This window comes from Botryllus schlosseri, chromosome 13 (assembly GCF_051294905.1).
Source record: "Botryllus schlosseri isolate E-star chromosome 13, Bs_hap1, whole genome shotgun sequence".
NCBI lineage: Eukaryota > Metazoa > Chordata > Ascidiacea > Stolidobranchia > Styelidae > Botryllus > Botryllus schlosseri.
Window position 1 is genome coordinate 1,861,848 of NC_137248.1, and position 20,875 is coordinate 1,882,722.

At 38.8% G+C, this 20,875-nt stretch overlaps 4 protein-coding genes across 6 annotated transcripts in view; 2 read left to right on the forward strand and 2 right to left on the reverse strand.

Moving 5' to 3' along the window:
* LOC145454834 (ATP synthase F(0) complex subunit e, mitochondrial-like) overlaps positions 1–20,875 on the forward strand; it is an 88,650-nt gene that overhangs the window by 62,922 nt on the left and 4,853 nt on the right. The gene's annotated exons all lie outside the window — the stretch shown is intronic.
* LOC145454830 (DNA replication complex GINS protein SLD5-like) lies at positions 781–6,127 on the forward strand. Of its 3 annotated transcripts, XM_080332822.1 has the most exons (6): positions 783–988; positions 1,064–1,201; positions 2,200–2,372; positions 3,375–3,463; positions 4,519–4,716; positions 5,264–6,127. In XM_080332822.1, exons 1-5 carry the CDS (start codon positions 887–889, stop codon positions 4,704–4,706), a joined length of 690 nt encoding a protein of 229 aa, XP_080188948.1. In that variant the 5' UTR covers positions 783–886; the 3' UTR covers positions 4,707–4,716; positions 5,264–6,127. The 3 variants fall into 3 exon arrangements, with proteins under 3 accessions (XP_080188949.1, XP_080188948.1, XP_080188947.1); XM_080332823.1 differs by having other exon boundaries at positions 781–988; positions 4,558–6,127; XM_080332821.1 differs by having other exon boundaries at positions 4,519–6,127.
* LOC145454824 (estradiol 17-beta-dehydrogenase 11-like) lies at positions 6,055–12,915 on the reverse strand. The gene is made up of 7 exons (XM_080332816.1): positions 12,751–12,915; positions 12,561–12,687; positions 10,083–10,195; positions 8,999–9,143; positions 8,329–8,435; positions 7,138–7,389; positions 6,055–6,224 (listed from the first exon to the last, which is right to left on the reverse strand). Exons 1-7 carry the CDS (start codon positions 12,816–12,818, stop codon positions 6,137–6,139), a joined length of 900 nt encoding a protein of 299 aa, XP_080188942.1. The 5' UTR covers positions 12,819–12,915; the 3' UTR covers positions 6,055–6,136.
* LOC145454825 (estradiol 17-beta-dehydrogenase 11-like) lies at positions 14,619–18,300 on the reverse strand. Its single transcript, XM_080332817.1, has 7 exons — positions 18,053–18,300; positions 17,823–17,949; positions 17,647–17,759; positions 17,278–17,422; positions 16,712–16,818; positions 15,826–16,077; positions 14,619–14,823 (listed from the first exon to the last, which is right to left on the reverse strand). Exons 1-7 carry the CDS (start codon positions 18,118–18,120, stop codon positions 14,739–14,741), a joined length of 897 nt encoding a protein of 298 aa, XP_080188943.1. The 5' UTR covers positions 18,121–18,300; the 3' UTR covers positions 14,619–14,738.

Genomic DNA, 20,875 nt, shown 5'->3' on the forward strand with positions numbered 1-20,875 from the left:
GCAGGATATTTTCGGATTCCGAACTGTACCTTCACCAGCCGGATTTTTCCGGACTCTGAATTTCCACTTGCCAGCCGGATCCGGATAGATTTGGATCCCGAAATTTGGGAATCCGGCCATCTCTGGCGCTAAATGCAGCTGACTGGATGATCCGCGGGAATCCCTAAGGATCGTATCGCTGCAGCACGTAGTATATTTTTATTGCAATTATAAACTGTCGGTCTGTTTGATTAGGATTTGGATTAGGATTTTAAGCTTCGGATTTGGATTATATAGCTCAGTGATTAGCAGCGATGAGCGTATTTGAATTTTTTTTGTCCTAATCCAGTCCAAATCCGAACCTTCAAATCCAAATCCTAATCCATAACTTTTTCATATTCAAGTCCATGTCCAATCCTAATCCGATTCCAACTGGAAATTCAGAAAAATACTAATTTATGCAATGGAGGGGTTCGAAAATTTTCTTTCACAACCAACGATTCACTTGATTCAAGATAACTTAGTAACCATAATTACATCATTAACTGATCTGAATAAAGTTTGTCGCCATTCGCCACACGACATTTCAATCTCCCAGAAAATAGGTAAATCCAATCCAAATCCTAATCCGTTCTGAAAAAAATGTCTACTCCAAATCCAATCCAAATCCTACAAAATTTCACAAATCCTGTTTTTTCAAAACCTAATCCTAATCCATGCTCATCTCTGGTGATTAGGATAGAAATTTCAAATCCTCTCATCTCTGATAAGTATATTCATAACAAATGTTCCGCTAGATGTCGTTTCGCGGCATTACTGCATTGTTTTGAAGAAAGTTGTGTCCGTTCACTTTGTTGTCCTACTTCTCTGTTTCCATTTCTTTGGATTATTCCCCGGCTGTAGCGAAATGGAAGACGATCTCGATATAAGCGATATACTAGCTACCAGTCAGCATGATTCAGATGAAGAAGAGCTAACTGCAGCACAAGTCCTAGAGAAATTAGAAGATGTGAGTATCGCTACGAAACCGACTGCCTATCGTTTTACATGAATTCGTTTTGATCACGTTACAATTTGCTGCTAGGCCTGGCAAAACGAGAAATTAGCCCCAGACCTGCTGGAATGCAAGTCAGAAATCGTATCGTGCGTAATGGTGCTTATTGGAGAAATGGAGAAAAACATTCAATCTGCTATTAGAACCAAGGCAAAGAGCAATCTTGAGGTAGGGTAGGCTGCTACTGCTATAGTCAACTTTGCATTCAGTGTGCATGCCTCCTTGCCTATATCGCCTAGGCCAGGTTGGTGTCTAATAACGAAGACTACTCCAAGTCGTTTCGACACCTTCCTATCTTTCATTGTATCGCAGTCTTGTGGTGTAAATGATGAAATTATTAGCAATAAATTGAATTGAATTGAATTGTATGCCTGTATGGTGTCTTTAGGTCCAGTGCACTTTCTTACACACAAAAACATGACCGTCACCGATCAGTGTTCTCTATAAATGTGTCAAATTTCATGGTGTATAGACTTATACATATTTATTTACTGGTACTGTTTGGTGCGAAACGAGCCAAGCTTGGTGTACAGACAATTGCCATTCTATTGCTCATGGAATCGGTGTCCTGTGCTCACACTACGTTTTATTTTTTTATTATTTTTTATTAAATTACTTTAACTTGGAAAAACATCGCTGCTCATCTGATATATCAGGCAAAAATGCCAGTGATTCCAATCAAGCTCATGCCTTACTGGAATCTCGGTACGTTTAGCCTAATATAACATATGAGCAGCGATGATTCTCCAAGTTGAAGTAATCTGATAAAAAGTAATAAAAAAATAAACAATTGTGTGAGCACAGGTACCGATTCCATACAGGCTTATGAGAATGAAATCTGATTTGATATGTACTGAACTTGATTTTAGTTGCCCATGCGGAATCTGTTTAAATTAACTAGTATAATATGCAGATCCAGTTATTCTATTTTTAATATAATTTGGAAAAGCCGCAGCTATAATTCTAATCAAATTTCGAAAAACTGAAAATATTCTTAGTTGTTCAGCTCTGAGCTGTAGGTAATTTTATAATCATTGAGTAATTATATTATTTTCAAGCACTTCCACCTCTGATAGCAATTTAAATGTGTCAGTCAGAAGTAATTACAATATCAAAAAAATTATGGAATACTAAAAATCTACAATTTGTCCAACTTTGGCTCACAGGTTAGCATTCACCGGATGGAGTTGGATCGAGTACAGTTTATTTTGCGAAGCTATTTGAGGTGTCGACTGAATAAGATAGAAATTCACGGGCCAGTTTTGTTGGAACGTGAGAAATCGAGGGGTGAAGATGAACCGCCGAGACTGTCTCCTGAAGAATTTGCATTTGCGAAAGAGTAAGATATATGTGTTGTTATATTTGGTGATACGGTTATTGATATGCAATGTTCTTTTCAATTCTCTACTAGTTGCTGACGATTACCCCTGACGAGTGTCACCCGAAAATGTTCGGGCTTATTTCAATATCAATATATTACAGTGTTGGGATGACTCGAGTCACCTTTTTCGTATGACTTGAATTGACTCGAGTCAGTTTGCTAAAATGATTTGACTTGACTCGGCGTATCAGAACTGTGGATTGACTCGTGACTCAGAGCAAAATTCACGAGTCAATTTCGGAGTGTTCGCGAAATGCTTTTGTAACCCGTGAGAGCGACCAATCATTCATTTTACTGGGCCTCCATTGTACTCTCACAAATAAATTGACCGCAAACGGAGTGATCGCAGCTTACAGCTTACGTTGTCGTAAACTAGTATAGTTAAGTAATTTATTAGCAAAATGTCTATTTCTGTTCTCTGTTCTTACCTCAACCAAGCCTCTTGTTTTATTAAAATTGAATTGGAATTTAGTTCATATAGTCCTCAAACATTGGTGCAGGCTCGAATTGTATCATATCAATTTGTAAATGGGTAATGTATTGCATCTTATCAATTTGTTTCTCTATTCTCTATTTTGGCTGGTAACTACAAACTGAGGCTATGCAATTACTTAGGTAGTTTAGCATGTATATTCAACTCTATATTCGTTCATCAGTTCAAAATCATTGACCACTCAATCTGTATTTCAGACAGCTAGTAAAATGCAATGACGTTATCATGCCTCATACTTCGAAAAAGCAACTTGACTTGAATTGTGACTTAACTCGTGACTTGACTCGAGTCAACTCCAAAAATCGAGTGACTTGACTTGACTCGAGTCAAAATGTGCAATGACTCGTGACTCGAAGGTAGAGACTTGATCCCAAGCCTGATATATTATTCAATGGTATATTGAAGTTCTGTTACTCCATGTTGTATGTTGTTTCTGTCCAATTTCTGATTCGTGCAACTATTCGCAGGATGTCGGCTAATTTTGAAAATCACATGAGATCGGTCGTGTTGAATCAGATGCCACGAATAATGCAGAAAATTGACTTGCCTACCACCGGTAAGTGTGGGATTGTTACATGATTTTTAAATTATACTGTGCTTGTGCAAGCGTGCATTCGTTTGTGTAGGCTACATCTTGTGGTGTGTTCAATGAACAATTTATCTTCTGTATTATTTGTAGTCTTCTTATTTCAGTTTTACTGTAAAGAGCCAACACTGTGTACTCCTACCCGTCAGCGTGGTTCCTACAGGGTTTTTAATTGTGTGACGAAATAAATCAATTATTCACCATTAACAAACATTCTGCAATGGATTTCTCTGTAACAGAAGCCGAACTTTATCTCTGGCTTACTATCGTCATTTCAATTTGAAGAGAGTCACGTAATCATTTAACTGTGTGTGGTTCGAATGAAGCCAAGATACCTTCTAATTAATGCAGTAATGAGTTTTGTGTTTCGCAAATCAAGTTAATGAGTTCTTTGTGATTCAAATTCCAAAAGTTTTTGCTGTGTACAATAGGGCTATTCAAAAATGACTTTTTTTCTCAAATCGCACTGGCTACTCGATAAGATTGTTAGATTACCTAATTTTAGCCTACACACCAAATTTGGTTCAATTCCAACCAGTAGCCACATTGCTACAGGAGAAGAAAGTTTCTATTCATTATATAAAAATAAATAACAAAAAATTTGAAAATTTTCTGTTCACCCCATGCAAGTGTAAGGTTGTCTATAGAAACGATGTTCACCAAATTTGGTTCAATTCCAACCAGTGCAAGCGGAGTTATCGCCGTCGAAAAATTTTGATTATGAATAAAATAGTATTTATGGTGACCAATTCTTTGATAATTTATTATCGTGGTGCCCACCGTAAATACTATTTTTTTCAAATCCAAATTTTTCGACGGCGATAACTCCGCTTGTACTGGCTAGAATTGAACCAAATTTGGTGTGTATGCTCAAATTAGGTAACCTAACAATCTTAGCAAGTAGCCAGTGCGATTTGAGAAAAAAAGTCATTTTTGAAGAGCCCTAGTGTACAACTGTCCGTTGGTCATCCACCGACTGCGTTACTGTCCGTCACTGCCGCTCCCAATTTTGACGCTATTTTCAGTCCATCCGCCGAATCTGAATCACTACGTCTTTCTCAAAGTAAAGAAACGCGAAGAAGGCGTTCTGCTAGAGGAAGACACGGACGATCGGACCTCGGACCGCGTCGATCTCGCCGAAGGCTCTCAATTTCTCATCAGCTACAAACCGATTGCGGCGTTAGTACAAAACGGATCCGTCAGTCTCTTGTGATTCTGCATTGGTATGTCAATTTCGCACGTCGGCGCTAGTAGTACGTGCGGAGAGTTGCCATCCCGAAAAATCACGATAAGCCATATCTTCAAAGGTATTCAGCTGTCGTACCTGGTTGATTATGGATGGGACTTCACAAAACCGGGTACCGTATCCGAGTGTTTCGATTCTGAACAGAGTATTAGCCTTTTGAGTATCACTCATTATGGTATGACGGTATGAATGATGTGTAAAGTTCAAATATGTACCTTTTATGCGACCACAGAGAATATTATGCCAGTTCTACAGCAGACCAAAGATAATTTGGTATTTTTTCGACCATACCTATTTCAAGAGCTTCTTGGAGGTACAAAATTTCAATATACAATTTAATAGTATATTCATATTGAAATGAACCCGAATATTTTCGGTTGACACTCGTCACGGGTAATCGTCAGCAACTAGTAGAGAATTGGAAAGAACATTGTATAGCAGCAATCACAAATTATGACGTCACCAGCATGAAATTCTAATAATTGAGGCGTAGAGGGCGCTTAAGCTGAATGTACTATTTTTAGATGGCACACGAACTCCTTCTGTTAGCACAGACTTGTTTTGCGTATTTTAATAAAAGTCGACTCAAGGGCACTCAAATGAAAGTGTGAACATCCTCTCGCGACAACACGAAAACTGTTCCGATAGTTTTTTGCGCAAGCTGGATTGTCCAACAAATGTTTGCCGATGACAGAGATTATCGCCTTCGCCTGTTCTGAATCAAGCTCCAGAGCATGAGTCAACGGTGAGCCTTACGCCGAGCGTGATGCGCGTGTTCTAAACAATCTAGGGACATGCTGTTTTATGCGGTCCTGCAAACTTTGTTTTTCCCACAAGCCAATTGTGGGAGATATGAATATACTATTCAATTGCATACCTACCGTATTTCATTGTGCTTTGTGACAAATGCTAGAGGCAGGGCTTCTCAGATGTGTCATTTCTTAAGTTTTGTATGTTGCGATACGACCTAATGAGGTTTCACGGCTTCTACAATAGCCTTTATAAAGGCTGTGTCTTCACAGTACTAAATAGTTTTGAAACTATAATTTCAGTGCCCGAAAAACTCATCTTTTACTACTCGACTCGAATCATTGTGCGGAAGAATGTAATTACAAACCACTTTCTTAGGCAAAATTAGGCCCAGAATACTTACTTGAAATACTTGCTTGTTTACTTGATCGCTAAACTCTTACTTTACTCAAGTGCAAATTTACCGCATTTATTCTACTTGAGTACCAACAATTTCTACTCTGAACTGTGCGTGACACGGAAAATTGATTGCCACTCGTCTCGATCTGCAGAAAATCACAATTGATAATATTTCAAAATTGATAAAGTATAATGGGAATAATTAAACATTGTAATAAAACAGAATGCATTTTCTGATATGGAGTCGATTACTGTGACTTCTTGGCGTCGACTTTGTCGCATTGAGGATTGACAAACTTGAATATTTCGTCGAGGGCGTCCGACGGAAAGAAGGCTCTGTAGAGAAAATGATTGATATGCAATCGACGTCGGAATCGGTGGATATCATTGCTTATTGTGACTCAGCAGAATCTTATGCACCAATAGTGGGTGTCAGGCGGGAAAGTGTGACACGGTAATTACTGATTAAATACTAGTGTTTGAAAATTTATTCGACAAACTTACAGTTTGCTGTCTGGCGAAACGAGATAGTAGCTCAAGACGTAACAATGCTGTGTGGCAAAACGAGAGAGTAGCTCAAGACAAAAAGAGCCAGACACCATAACATAACATAACAATGCCAATCTCCATAATGAAAAATTCGAGGCTGATTGTGGGAGTTCCAGGGACACGAGCGGAATAAAATTTATATTTTCGTAATCAGTGCAGAGTCAGCTTTCGATTGATACCCGTTTTACCAAATTTAATGCTCGGCAAGCTGGTCAAAAATTACCGTCAAATTGTCTGTAGGCAAATGGAAATTGTGACGTGATACAGTTTCACTGAGGCCTGAGATTGGCCTGTGTCGACACCATATAGGACACTATGGTGTAACTGTAATTATAATTCCGATTTATTTTGGAAAAGCAGAAAATTTTCTAGTCCAGCTCTGAACACAGGATATAAATACAAAAGAAGGCGCAAGAGGAGAAAATGATTGACACTGACTACAATCGTTCTATTCAAAGTCAACCGATACCAACGTAAATGGACGAAAATATCATTTGAAGAGCTTCTCGTAGTTACGGAACTTCAATATACAATTGATAGTGACATAAACTCGAATATTTTCAGGTCAGGGGTAATCGTCAGCATCTAGTAGAAAATTGAAAAGAACATTGTATTGCTGACAATTATACACAGCGTTCTTTTCAATTCTGTACTAGTTGCTGACTGTGAAAATATTCGGATTGACGAACATAACACTCACCTCAAAAAGTGTGACATACGCCTGTCCTCCGGCACGGCCACCGATCTTCTGTTTAGCAACACTGCTTCCATGAGCTTTTCGACAACCTCTTCAGGCTCTGGAACCTTGCCCACGGCCAATCGCGGATTTTTCACAAAGCCAGTGTTGACGAAAGTCGGGCACACGTACGTCACGTGAATGCCGTCGAGACCCATCGCGTTGAGTTCTCGGTACAGCGATTCGCACAGGCCCACGACGGCGAACTTGGATGCACTGAATGTAATAAAAGATTTATAGCTCTTATGTCAATGATTCTAAACAGGGCGTTAGCGGAACCTCTAAATTTGCGACAAGATTGATAACGTAATCTGTGATTGGCCAAGCTTTGGTAGTACGACTGCTCAAAATAGTACCGGTGTTATTCGATTCAGAATCCAGTATTAGGTGTCGAGCATTCATTATGATGACCACCACAAAGAATATAACACTAGTTCTACATCTAGAGTTGCATTTAAAACAAACGGTGTTTTAAAACATGTTTTGAAAGAAAGACCTTTTTATAATTTTTTTTTCAAGTTGTAAAATTATGCCATGATTGTGTAAATACTTTCCAAAAAACATGTTGTATGAGCCTACGATATAGCCGACGTATATCGACGTGGGGTGGTTGGAACCCTAAAAATAGTCGGTTCATCAGCAATAGTACAGATATTTCGTCAAAAGAGCTATATATTTACCCTATATGTGTCAATCCACTATCACTTCACAATTTGATATTCGTGACGTCATGGCTGAGAAAAAAACAATGAAAAACCTGTTTTAAACAAGTGCCTTGTTTTAAACATGTTTGTTTTAAATGCAACCCTATCTACATCACGTTAAAGATGCTTAGTGTTTTTCGGGCTTCGCTCATATGTCATTTCCGCTAACGTGCGTAGCTTTGTAATGTTTCGTATGCTGCAATATGACCATCTAGGTTTACAGTTGAAAATTTTGTCGAAACTATAATATTCTTTGATAGATTAACTATTCCTGACAAGGAGAGCATAATTTCAGTACTCAAAAATAACGTCTCTCACTGCACGACTCGAATCATTAGAACTAATCTTCGATTAAGATCCGAGTATTCGCATCAAGGAGCTCAGCGCTATTCGGCAGCCTACAAATGTACAGTACATTCTCAATTATGGTTACCCTATGGCCTATGCTAACCTGTAGTCGGTCATGAAAGGAATTCCCACCAGACCGGCTTGCGACGCCAAGGCGACGATGTGGCCGTGGTTTCTCTTCTTCATTGACGGCAGGAACTCTCGTATTAACTGGAAGACAGATGGCTCAAGATTTGATTTCATCGAGATGGATAGATATATAGATTCATTTTATGATTAACTACATTAGATTAGTACTACAATCACTGAATTCGCAAACACTCGGAAATTGTATTAAATTCTGAAATATGGAAGAAAGGCTTAAGCTATCGTTTGATCGAGATGTAGGCTAGGTTCACCGTTATTGGAACCTAGCAGTATTGGCGTATAATGATTGAATGTGGTATACATAACTGCGCTAATTCAATCATGGCGTATACTAAAATGATTTTAGTAGGCCATGTTTCAATGCACGTTTACTCGGATCTTCACGTCAGACGATATATTCTCGGTTCATTGAGGACACAGAATGATGACCTACAATTCCTACCCAAGTGTTGTAGGTTTATCTAGGCTCCTCGCCGTCTGATCTGCATCAGTGGTATCTTAAAAAGCCTAGAAGCGGGCCGTACTACAAGTAGGCAGATACAGAATATCGGCCTTGTGTAAATGACCAATTGACCATTGTAGTCGATAAACGCAATACCACAACAACACAATGGCAACCTGCTTACCCAAAAGTGGGCCAAGACGTTGACGTCCACAGTTCTCTGTACTTTTTCCTCTGTGATTGACATCATGTCGGCCACGTAAATTACGCCAGCATTGTTGACGAGTATCGACACGTCCCCGACGTCGGACCTTATTTCTCTCGCTAACCTGTATAATGAGTGAACATACTATAACTCCACAACGAGTATACTATATGAACCTACATTGATTGCTACCGGTATCGCTAGAGAGTTATACCTCGGTGGAACAGTGCATTTTTAGCAAAGCTCGTAAGTGAGAATAGCAGGGTTCTAATCAAGTCACAAGGCTTCGAGTCACAAGTCAATCTCACTTTTATAGTTTTGAATCGAGTCAAGTCGAGTCATTTTCAATTCACCACCGAGTCAAGTCCGAGTCCAAGTCAGCGAGCAGAGGATCGAGTCCGAGTCATGGTGTTATGACTCGAGTCATGGTGTTATGACTCGAGTCCTAGTCCAAGTCATTGCGCTGACTACTCAGTTATCCGTTAAATTTTTGTTAAACCCTCTATTTATTGCTCTGTTTGGTGATATCGAATATTTCGCATTTATTCGCACTAATTTTCCTCGCGTTTAGCAGTTTCTGGTCGAATTTTCAAGTATCTGTACCAATAAACGAAATCCCAATAGTGTGGTTAAAATACTATTCTTCGAAATTACAATGCAATGACGGACTTGGCCGTCTGAGTCTCGAGTCATATGACTTGGTTGGAGTCATGCGCAATGACTCGAGTCCAAGTCAAGTCAATACAAAAATTGACTCGAGTCGAGTCATTTCCGTATTTTGAGAAAATGACTCGAGTCAAGTCGAGTCATCAGAAAATCGTGACTCGAGTCATTACAACCCTGGAGAATAGTTCCGCAATATAGTGTGATTGGAGGGCCCGCACGTTTTATCATTTGACCGAAACAATTTCACGAAATACAGGATGCATCGCCGCGCGGTGCGCTCAACCGAAAATTGATGAACATTGAGTTTTAACTGGCCTTTTTGTACGGGAGAATTGAGATCAGAATTGTGCGTTTCCAGACGTTAAGTTATGTCAAGGTTACGTTGTATGACACCTACTGTTGTATATTTTCTTTCTTGCTGATGTCACAAGTATACGAAAACACTCTGGCACCGTTTTGCCGAATCATTTCCGCCGTCTCTTCGTTCGATTCCTCGTTCAAATCTACGACCTTCGGCGATCAACACAGTTATAAGCAGGGTTGCCATCGGCATGGACCCAAAAATAAGGACAGTCGAAAAATTAGATTAACATGAAAAAGCGTTTTTGTACATACTTTGTATTTATACGAGCCGTGGCATATCACATTCCATACTTTTCACCAGAAACAGTCTGCTCGAGCAGCTCCATGATTTTAGAAAGTGCTTCATGGATATCATGACAGCTCATGTCTAAGTTGTTTACCTTTACTCAGGGCCGAAACAGCACTTCGTCAGCTCCCCCCCCCCCCCTCTCGGGTGATGAACCAAACTTCTTCACCTCGTTAGAGGCGTCAACCAAGAGTGAAAAATCCGTACACCAAGTTTAGACGAATCATTTTTTAGCGTATGGAGCAAAAACTCCAGTAACAATGCTTCTAGTCTTGGTCCTGACCTAAGAAAACTTATTTGCAATGTTGGAAACGGGGAATATTGCTTTGAACAATTGCGATGTGCAATCGTTGGTGAGGAATGATTGTTGGTGTGTGACAGTATGGAATACCCAGGTACCCTCTGCAGTAGCTGCCTTATAGTCTGTGATCGTTGGTGCTGATCGACTTGTGGAAAAATTATTCATCGACTGGCTCAAATTAATCATCATGACACACTTCTTGCGTTTTGGGGTATCAATGTGAGTTGAAATAGCGGTCTTTCCTATGACCTCCAGGTTAATGTCACAATTGCACATATTGCTATGTGCGAAACACTCGCCCTTCAAGCTTCCTTAGATACCTTTGAATTCTCTCTCATAATCGCCACGAAAAACGTTTTTACGCCTGTTCATTTAAACCAATCAGATTTAGCCGTATTTGTAGCTAAAACTATTTGCGCAAGTGCAATATAATTTAGAAAAAATTATCAATGATTTATAGCTACAACTACTTTTAAACAAATGTTTCGACTGCACTGCGCCTTTTTTCACAACGCAATAAATGCTGCCTTCCCCACAGCTTGAGGTTATTCTACTGTAGACCAAACAGCAGGAACCTGGTACTGCTGTTTACTGCTAAAATTACGTCCGCTGCGGTACAGACGAAACTGCTATACCATCACTCACTGCCCTAGCTATCTCACCACTTAGAAGTCAAATCTCGTGGTGTGTACGTCACGAGAGTTCCTTTCATTTATGATGTCATAAAATCTCGACGAAAAAACATAATTCTAGAATATTATGCAACACAGATACCAGAGGAAAACGATCGAAGTTCTGTAGCGGTTGAAAATAAGACAAAATAAGGACGCAAGTCGAAAATAAGGACATTTCTTAGAAATAAGGACAGTTGAGTTTTCTAAGACGTGGCCCTTCAAAATAAGGACAAATCTTAGAAATAAGGACGGTATGGCAACCCTGGTTATAAGGCATCTCGCCATCATCTATTCACAATATGACACACGACTGTTCTTTTACACTTGGTAACTAGAAAAATTTTGCAAATTAGATTCGAGCTTGCAATTATAGCTACACTGCGGCCTTTTCCAAGTGACATTAGAATTAGAATTAGAATTAACATATTCGCAAAATTGGAAATTGAATTTGATTCAGAATTAGAAAGAAGTACAACGAAAATCAAGTGCAGTTCATATCAAATCACAAGCACGAGAACGGTAACTACCGAGCTTGGCTCGTTTCACGCTATACAGTTCACCTGCAGCATTTTCAGGAAATCAAGAAATGTGCATTTCACAAATTTGATTAGGATTGGATTACCGGCATTTCGCTCTAGTTCGTCTATTGAATAGGGTTACCATATTTAGGAAATCTGAAAAGAGGACACTTTTTGAAAATGTTCAGAGTTATATTACTGGAGTAAAATACGGAAAAAATGGTAACTTTTCCCCGACTTCGTGGACTGTTGACTAAGAAAAGTCATCTTTTCGTCTCGAGGCCCAAATCCCGTTTTTCTATCAGTTTATAAGTAGGTTGACTAAAAGAAAGAAAAAAGGTCGACTTTCTGGCCCAACTTCCGAAATACCCGCCGGAACGTTGCTTCACTATAATGATTTCCTATACCTCGGTTGAATTATAAGTTTGATTTCACCAAAATTCTCAAAGAACATTTGGGCGTCCTCCGAGGACACGTTCGAAAATGTCATAAAAGAGGACAAATCCTCTTAAAAGAGGACGTATGGTAACCCTACTATTAAACAACTAGCAGTCGAAATCTGCTGTGAGCATCGAACAGCATGACAGAATTCCTTGCAAATAGGGAGTGAGAGATAATTTATTTCCATAACCGTTTTTTTCTTAGATTAGAATTATATTCGATCTAAATAGTCTAATTAGGCAACTAGAATGATCCTGTAGTCCAAATCGTGTTTGGATCTTTCACTACTCACCACGACAGTAGCTCCACGTTTCGCAAACTCCTTCGCTTGTAAGCGTCCCATTCCATGCCCTGCTCCTGTGATGAGAACGATTTCTCCTTCAACACTTTTCGGCTTTGGTTTGAATGGAGGCAAACATCTGTGACATAAACATGTGCTTAAAATACTGGTAAGTGTGCGTTTCAGTGGCTTTAAAATTTACCTGATAACGGATATGGCGACAGCTCGCCAAAACTTGAATAAGAATAACAGGAATTCTACAAGTCCCATTCTGCCGGTGATTATAGGCACTTAGGCAGGCCTATATATAGTCTTACGCTATGTCTATGATCAACACGATTTTGATGAGCTCAAAAGGGGTTAGGACCGAAGTGCTTCTACTCTTTCGAAGTACTCAAACAGGCTTTGCCTGTTTGCATTAGCTACTTGAGTGATTATGTTTTGAGACTACTTCTGCTACTTAACAATGTTCAGTTTCCTGTAGGCAACACTTGGCCCATAATGCTTACTTGGATATCGCTACATATTTCTATTTGAGTAGCAGCGATAAATAATTTTACCACCTCTGGTTACCTATATGTTCCCATTCTATCAGCAAAACTATAAATTTCTCGTCCCGTACAAAGACAAGACCAGCTTCAAAACAATCTTAAATACATATCCGATCGGAATCGGCCAAAATCATCAAACCCGGTTTTCTCGAATACAAATCCGCGCTCAGCTCTACTATAAGCTATTATTCCCCAAGCCCAAATATTTTATTGTCTATTTCAATATGAATATACCATGCAAATTGAAGTTATGTACCTTCAAGAAGCTATTGCCTAAGCACGCACGACCTAATGTTCAACTAGTACTGTTATCGCAGCGCTTTACGGTACGGGCTTGTTTTAACTGCGGTTTGAAATGCAGCTACAATATCACCCTGGTTCACGAAATTAACAATCTGAACTGAGTCTTTCGCCATCATAATTATCTGCTAACGACTAGTCTGCTGCCGAAAATTGTGTAGTCATTTCAACAGGCCTGCCTACACGCTCATGAACCTAGCGCAAGTCATTCGTATTTGTTAGCGCAACGTTGCGCAAATTATTTGCACGATAACCTCGTCCGATCAAGCATGTCTATAGTCTAGCAATGAACTGTTTGTATTGAAACGTGAGGCATGAATCATGTTCTGCAACGCATTGCTCGTAAACCCTGACGGTATAATAAAGCTTGTTACATGCCGGCTCTCTCGGCACTACAAGACGAGAGAAGCGTGCAGCTACTACTGCGTAAATCAGCTACGAACTTGACGAACGCTAATTAATAAGCCTCGGTGGACGCCTCACTTCGCCTGGTCGCAAAAACTACCACACTATGCATTAGGGTTGTTAAAAAATACCTTCTTCATTCAAATTTGATTGGCTTTTCGATATAATTGTTGGGTTGGCTAACGAAAACACTGCACATCAAATTTGGTTCAATTTCAGCCTCTGGAAGCGAAGCTATTATGGAAAATCTATAATTTATTAAAATAAAATAAATATTTTTTTTCTTCAAATTTTACTTGCAACTAGACGAAATAAGTTGTTCAAAAAAACGATACATACTAAATTTGGACCAATTCCAACCAGTAAGCGAAGTTATTGGAGTACAAAATTTTTCATTTGAAAAATGTAGTATTTACCAAGTTACGGTAAGAAATTTTTTAAATTATAAATTATATACAATAAAGGGACACCATATTTTGAGATCCGGAAAAGAGTACACATTATAATAGCGGACGAGAAAATGGGTAATTAGGACATTTTTATAGGAAATTTTTCTTTTTGTAGACAACTCAACAATTTAATGTTTTTTTTTTCATTTTACAATAAATTCAAAATTTTCAAACTCCTGTGCGTTTCACATCTACGAATTTAATCAGTGAATCCGGAATAAAGCTTTTTTTGAACAACTGTAATGTATAGGCATAAAACCTACTCAAGTACTCCGAAAGAAGTACTGCATTGCTGACCACCTCCGGCTCTAACATGCCTTTTCGTTGCCTGTACTGTGTAATCTGCATATATAACCTTTTAGAACTCGTTTACGATATATATATTTGTAGATCCATGTAGGAAATTCATTGATTGATATTGTAGCGTCTTCTATGGAAATAAAATTGATGATAATGATGATGAACACGATTAGCATATGCCGCTCTCATTTTCTTTTGGTCTTGTCGAGTTCACATCTTGGTCCGATGAAGTCAAATACGACTTCTTGAGTCGCAAAAGGCATTAACGACCTGAAACCAACATCATTTTATCAAATTAGACCAACCATAATGTGCCTGAGTTCGTGTGACCTACCATTTAAAAAAATAGTACATTAAATTGCTCTCTCGTCGCCACGATTATTGAAAATTTCATGCCGGTGACGTCATATTTTGTGATCTTACTGTTGATATACAATGTTCTTTCCAATTCTCTACTAGTTGCTGACGCTTACCCCTGACGAGTGTCAGCCGAAAACATTCGGGTTCATTTCAATATGAATATACTATTTAATTGTATATTGAAGTTCGGTACGTACAAAAAGCTCTTGAAACCAAGATAAAGCTATATGCTGTCAGTGTCACCGTAATATATTGATCAATTTTGAGTTAAAATCATTGTGAGATGAATGCATTTTAGAAATCTTATCAGTTTTTGAAATGTTCACTGTCTGCGTACAATCACATAATGTTCCAAAAGCATCTTTTTTAATATGATTGTAATTGCTATCCAGATTTTTGGTCAAATTTGCTATAGAGGTGGAACGGCTTGATATTAATAGAATTATGTTCAATTACCATACAATTACTTCGGCTCTATACAGTTCAGAGTTGGACAACTGGAAAATTTTCAGCTTTTTAACATTAGATTAGAATTTGAAGTATATACTAATATACAGTTTTTGCAAATTGAATTACAATTGGAGTTACTGAATTCGCAGAAAAAATGGATATTGAATTATATTCCGAATTGGAAAGGAATACAGATGTATATAAAATCAGATCACAGTTCATTATCATAAGCATGAGAATCGCAATTGTCCGGGCTCCGAGCTCGTTTTGCACTCCAGTTCTCCTGTGGCATTTTCAGAAGAAAAAAAAAACAGAAAATATATAGGCTAGATTAGAATAAAAATTCAAGGGTAGAAACATTTAGCAAATTAGATCAGAATTATATTGTAGGCATTTCGCTCTAATTAGTCTAATTAAACAGCTACAATTATCTATTTGTCCGAGTTTGCTACAGTTACTTACTTTACAAACATCGACAAGCGATGCAATTTCGGCAGAGTCACGCACGGAATATTATTGAGCACAGCGATCATGAGCTCATCGACGACCTCCTGTGGCGTGTAGATTTTTATTCCAGTGGAAGAAGGATTGCGCACGAACCCAGTGTCGACGAACAGCGGACATATGTAAGTGACGTGGACTCCGTCGCACTTTTGCCATCGTAGTTCCCGGCGAAGTGCTTCACACATTCCGACAACAGCGAATTTAGACGAACTGAAAGTACATTTTCAATGCAACGGCATTGTCGTGAACTAATTTAAGCGCGCGTAAAGCTGTAGTAGACCCTTAACGAAATATATGTGCATTCACACCCTTGTACCACCCACCTGGGCCTATCATCATCATTGATTTATAAGCCTAGGCGATGTAAGAAAGAAAAACACCGAATGATAAAGATAGATGGCTCTAAAATGAAACACATAAATAATGAAATTCTGGTCAGCCTCTAACAATAACGTTGAAATATTGGATCGACACCCCTAGAACGTTTTTTTTTAATGAAGTTCAATTTTTATGTTCCACCCTTATGGTGTGAAAACACACTCTCTCTCTCACACACACCGTTATTAAAATGCATGATTTTAGACAAAATATCAGTAGTTCAAATTCGTAATTATTTCGAAAAACTATGTAATGCACAATATCGTCAGTTGGGAAAAGTCATATATAGTCTATAGTACACAATATAGTTTAAAGTTAACAATCCTTGTCTTGGATATAGTGAAAGTTAAACAATTGAAAATACATTGCCTACACATCTGTTATCGATATGGATTTGCTGGTACCAGTGTAACGTGACTAAACTCATCAAAAACAAGTTAGCCTAGAATCGCTAATTTGGGTATACCAATAATCTGTCATGAAAGGCCCGCCTTCAAGTCCTCCCTGGGACGCGAGAGCTACAATATGTCCGTGGTTATTCTTTTTCATCGCTGGTAGGAATTCCCGCACCATCTGCAAAACATGTAGGCCTACTTTTGGATTCGAGTATCATTTGTGTATTATATATTATTATTTTCATCGATTCAAAACGCCTCAAGATTGCGGTACGATGAAAAGATAGGAATGAGTCGCAACAACTTGAAGCCTATATATATAGTCTTTCAATAAGACACCTGAGCCTAAATCATGTAATAAGATGCATGCACAGCTGCACACTGAATGAAAAGTAACAGAAGATAATATTAACATTATAAACTATTGAAATGAAGTGACAACCGCGTTAGTAGGCGAAGTAGGCGAATATTTTTTTTTAATTTTGCGATGTAATTATGTAAGTCCTGACTCCTGAGCGATTCAATGAAGTTTTGGAGGTCGTTATATACAGACGATGCGTAACGCGCGTGCTAGGATATACCTCGGATCCAAACGAACCGCCAATCACAAGCATATCTCCGCAGTGCATAAACTTACCCAAAAGTGAGCCAAAATATTCACGTCGAAGGTCCGCTGAATCCGTTCGTCCGTCACTGATAAAATGTCGGCCACGTTGATTACGCCAGCGTTATTCACTAACATTGTCACATCCCCCACTTCGTGTCTAATTTCCTCTGATAATCTATTAAAAATGTGTTGTTATAATATCCTATGAAGTCGATTTATTGTTTTAATATTATTTGGGAAGTCATATGCGGATACTGAAGAAGATATAGCCTATTCGGTATTCATTGGAGAATTCCTCACACAAAGTTTCCGATGACAAAACTTATTGCCTACTAAATGGACTAGGCCTATAGCACGCCATTTATGACTTTATTACGAAAATTTTAAAGTCGCAGTAACCGTGTAATGTTGTCTTTTTTACTAACATCGCATATGAACGCGAAAACCTTGCCACCGAATTCTCGTATTATGCCGGCGGTTTCATTGTTGCCAACTTCATTTATGTCCGCGACCTTCCAGAAAAAAAAAATACAAATTGCAGACCTCGTAAAGGATACATAAAAATCGGGACTTGCAATAACAGTAGCCCCAAGCTTTGCAAACTCAATCGCAGTCAGCCGTCCCATGCCATGTCCAGCCCCTGTCACCAAAACGATCTCGCCTTTCACCTCTTTCGGTGGAGGACGGAAGAACGGGACCAGTCTGCAATGAGGTATGAATAAAATTGAATATACAGTATGGTATCTAAGCTAAGGTCGTCACCGCAAGTCACATGAGTAGTGAATACTGATAGTAGCCTACTTACCTTGCGATTGATACGAGTATCGAACTTACGAAACGAGCTAAAAACATTATCAAATCTGTGAATGCCATGTTGTAGCCAAATAAAGCCTATTCACGACGCACTCGGATAGCAATCATCTAGCAAACTATCGGCTCACATACTTTCATTTGCGCAGTGAGCATAGTTGGCTACACTGGCCTTTGTTTACCATGGCTAATTTAGTGGTACACACACGTTCGCAGACATGTTATTCAAGTAAATATAATACCAATGCTGCAGTGGTGCCTTAAAATGCCTCGTTCGAACAAGATTTTTTTTCCTTGGCGAAGCGTAGCCTATCTTCTGAGACTTGCTTTTGAACTATTGCTGCATTAGGATCGATAAAATATTTCTGAAGGTTTGGAGGCGGCTATCGCCGATGGTCGATGGATCAAAGTTATCAAGCGAACAATACGAATCTTCGGAATAGGTTTTAGATCTTTTGTCTGTACTCGGGAGTTAGTATGACTATAAAACCCTAATCGAATTCTCCCGGAAGCTAGCCTGACCTCCAACCCTATCACAGTAGCATGAGCTAACCAGACCCTCAAACCCGAAGTATCCTCAACGCTGCCACAACCGTTAGGGATTATATATTTCATTTTCACAAGACACACAATACAATGCGACGAAAAAGACATAATGCGATATTATGAACATATAAGAACATGTAAATACGACCACTTACGGTTTCTTAATCTGGCAACTCTAGTAGTGCAAGATGTATAATAGTGTTCGATCCTGACATTTTATCGGCTATCTTTTCTTTAGACGCGTTACCTGAGGAGGGTTGGTGCGATGACATGCAAAATAAGGTCAATAACATGCAAAATATGGTCAGTCGTGACATGCAAAATAGGTCAGTCACATGCAAAATAAGGTCAGTCGCGACATGCAAAATAAGGTCAGTCTGCGCATAAATCCAAATCTATACTTCAATTACAAATCCAACTCTTTTTCTTATGAAAACTTGATTCAAAATAGCTTCATAATAGCCTACTTTCAACATTGAAATTCCTTATCTATATCCTAAATCTTATGATGTTTCAATCAAAAGATAATCATACGATTATTTCGATTACGAGGTCAGTCGCATGTAGAATATTATTATCATTCCACGCATAAATCCAAATCCATACTTCAATTACAAATCCAACTCTTTTTCTTATGAAAAATAAATTTAGAATATCGTTCCTATATAATACTTTCATGATTGACATCCTCGTCTATATCCTAAATCTGAAGATGTTTAAACAAAATATAATCAGTTCGCGTATAAATCCAAATATTTAGGCTACTTCAAATACAACTTTTTTCTTATGCCACTGACCTTATTCTGCAATCTGCATATGGCGACGGACCGTATTTCGCTTGCGACTGACCTTATTTTGCATGCGACTGACCTTATTTTGCATGTGACTGACCTTATTCTGCATGTCGCGACTGACCTTAATTTGCATGGGACTGAACATATTTTGCATGCAGAATAAGGTCAGTCGCATGCAAAATAAGGTAAGTCCGCGCATAAATCATAATTTCAAATCCCACTTTTTCTACTTAAAATCAAAATATAAATTTTGTTACCTACACTACTTTCAACATTGTAATTGCAAAATTCGAATGAAAATTTAGATTATGTCCTCGTGAAAACTGAAACGTTCAATTTGTTTCCTTTGCATGACCATTCCGAAATCCAAATCCTATTTTGCTTTGTCTGCAAACTACATACCTTGCCTACATTCTGATTTAAATTTCATACCCAAATATAGGGGAAGACTGGGAGAAATGTTACAGCGGTGGGGTCTTCCAGCCGTTATGAAAAAAAAAGCATATTTGGATTTATGAGCGGATCGACGTTTCTACATACTACTCACCTCGTAGGCTAATCGTTAATCGTCTGATTATATATTTTGTTGTAAACATCTTCATACTTAGCGTATAGATGAGGAATGTCAATCATGAAAGTACTATGCTACGTCATTCATCGGGTATTTATTCTGGGCTTCTTGTCGCCGTGCGAACGACGTACAAGGTCGATAGCAGTGGATATAAATAACCACTCCATTACGTCAAATCCTCTGTATGCACCATAAAATTCGTTGTAAGTATCCTGTCGAATTAATGATTCCCTCCTGAATGCGGTTACATCGCTATATGACTGTCTGTTTGCGCAAAAGTGTATCGAACAATTAGTCTAATAATCATATGTACTCCGTATCATAGCTAGGGCCGCAACAAGTCGTTTCTAAAGAGATTCGGTGTCCTAAAGATAAAGGATATGCGGAAACCAGAAATCGCCAAGTTTATGTATCAGCAGCTCCACTGCGGTCATTGCCTCGGAATTTACCTCGTAATCAAAAGCGCATAAGTACGACACACGCGCGTCCACGTATCATATGGTCGACCTAAAATATCATCGCTCTATCCAATATGCCGGACGCGCAGTGTGGAGCAGTATCTCTCCGGCTTTCCTGCAGTGGACGAGTATGTCCGCGTTCAAGTCGAAATACATGCAATTTCTACTAAATAAATACTAGTCCGCCCGCAAGATTTCCGGGCCACGACCTGACCTCTCGATCTCGCCTTCCGTGACATCCTACCTCATTTTGTCGCTTGCTTTTTATTTTATCTTCTTTTATTTTTTATTCAGTGTGCATGTGCATGCCTTCTCTTTGCATCGCCTAGGCCAAGATGGGTGTCTGATTTCAAAGACTACTGCAATTCGTTAGGACACCTTCATATCTTTTCATTGAATCGAAATTTTGTGGTGTATTGAACTGATAAAAATTGCTATTAAATCGAACC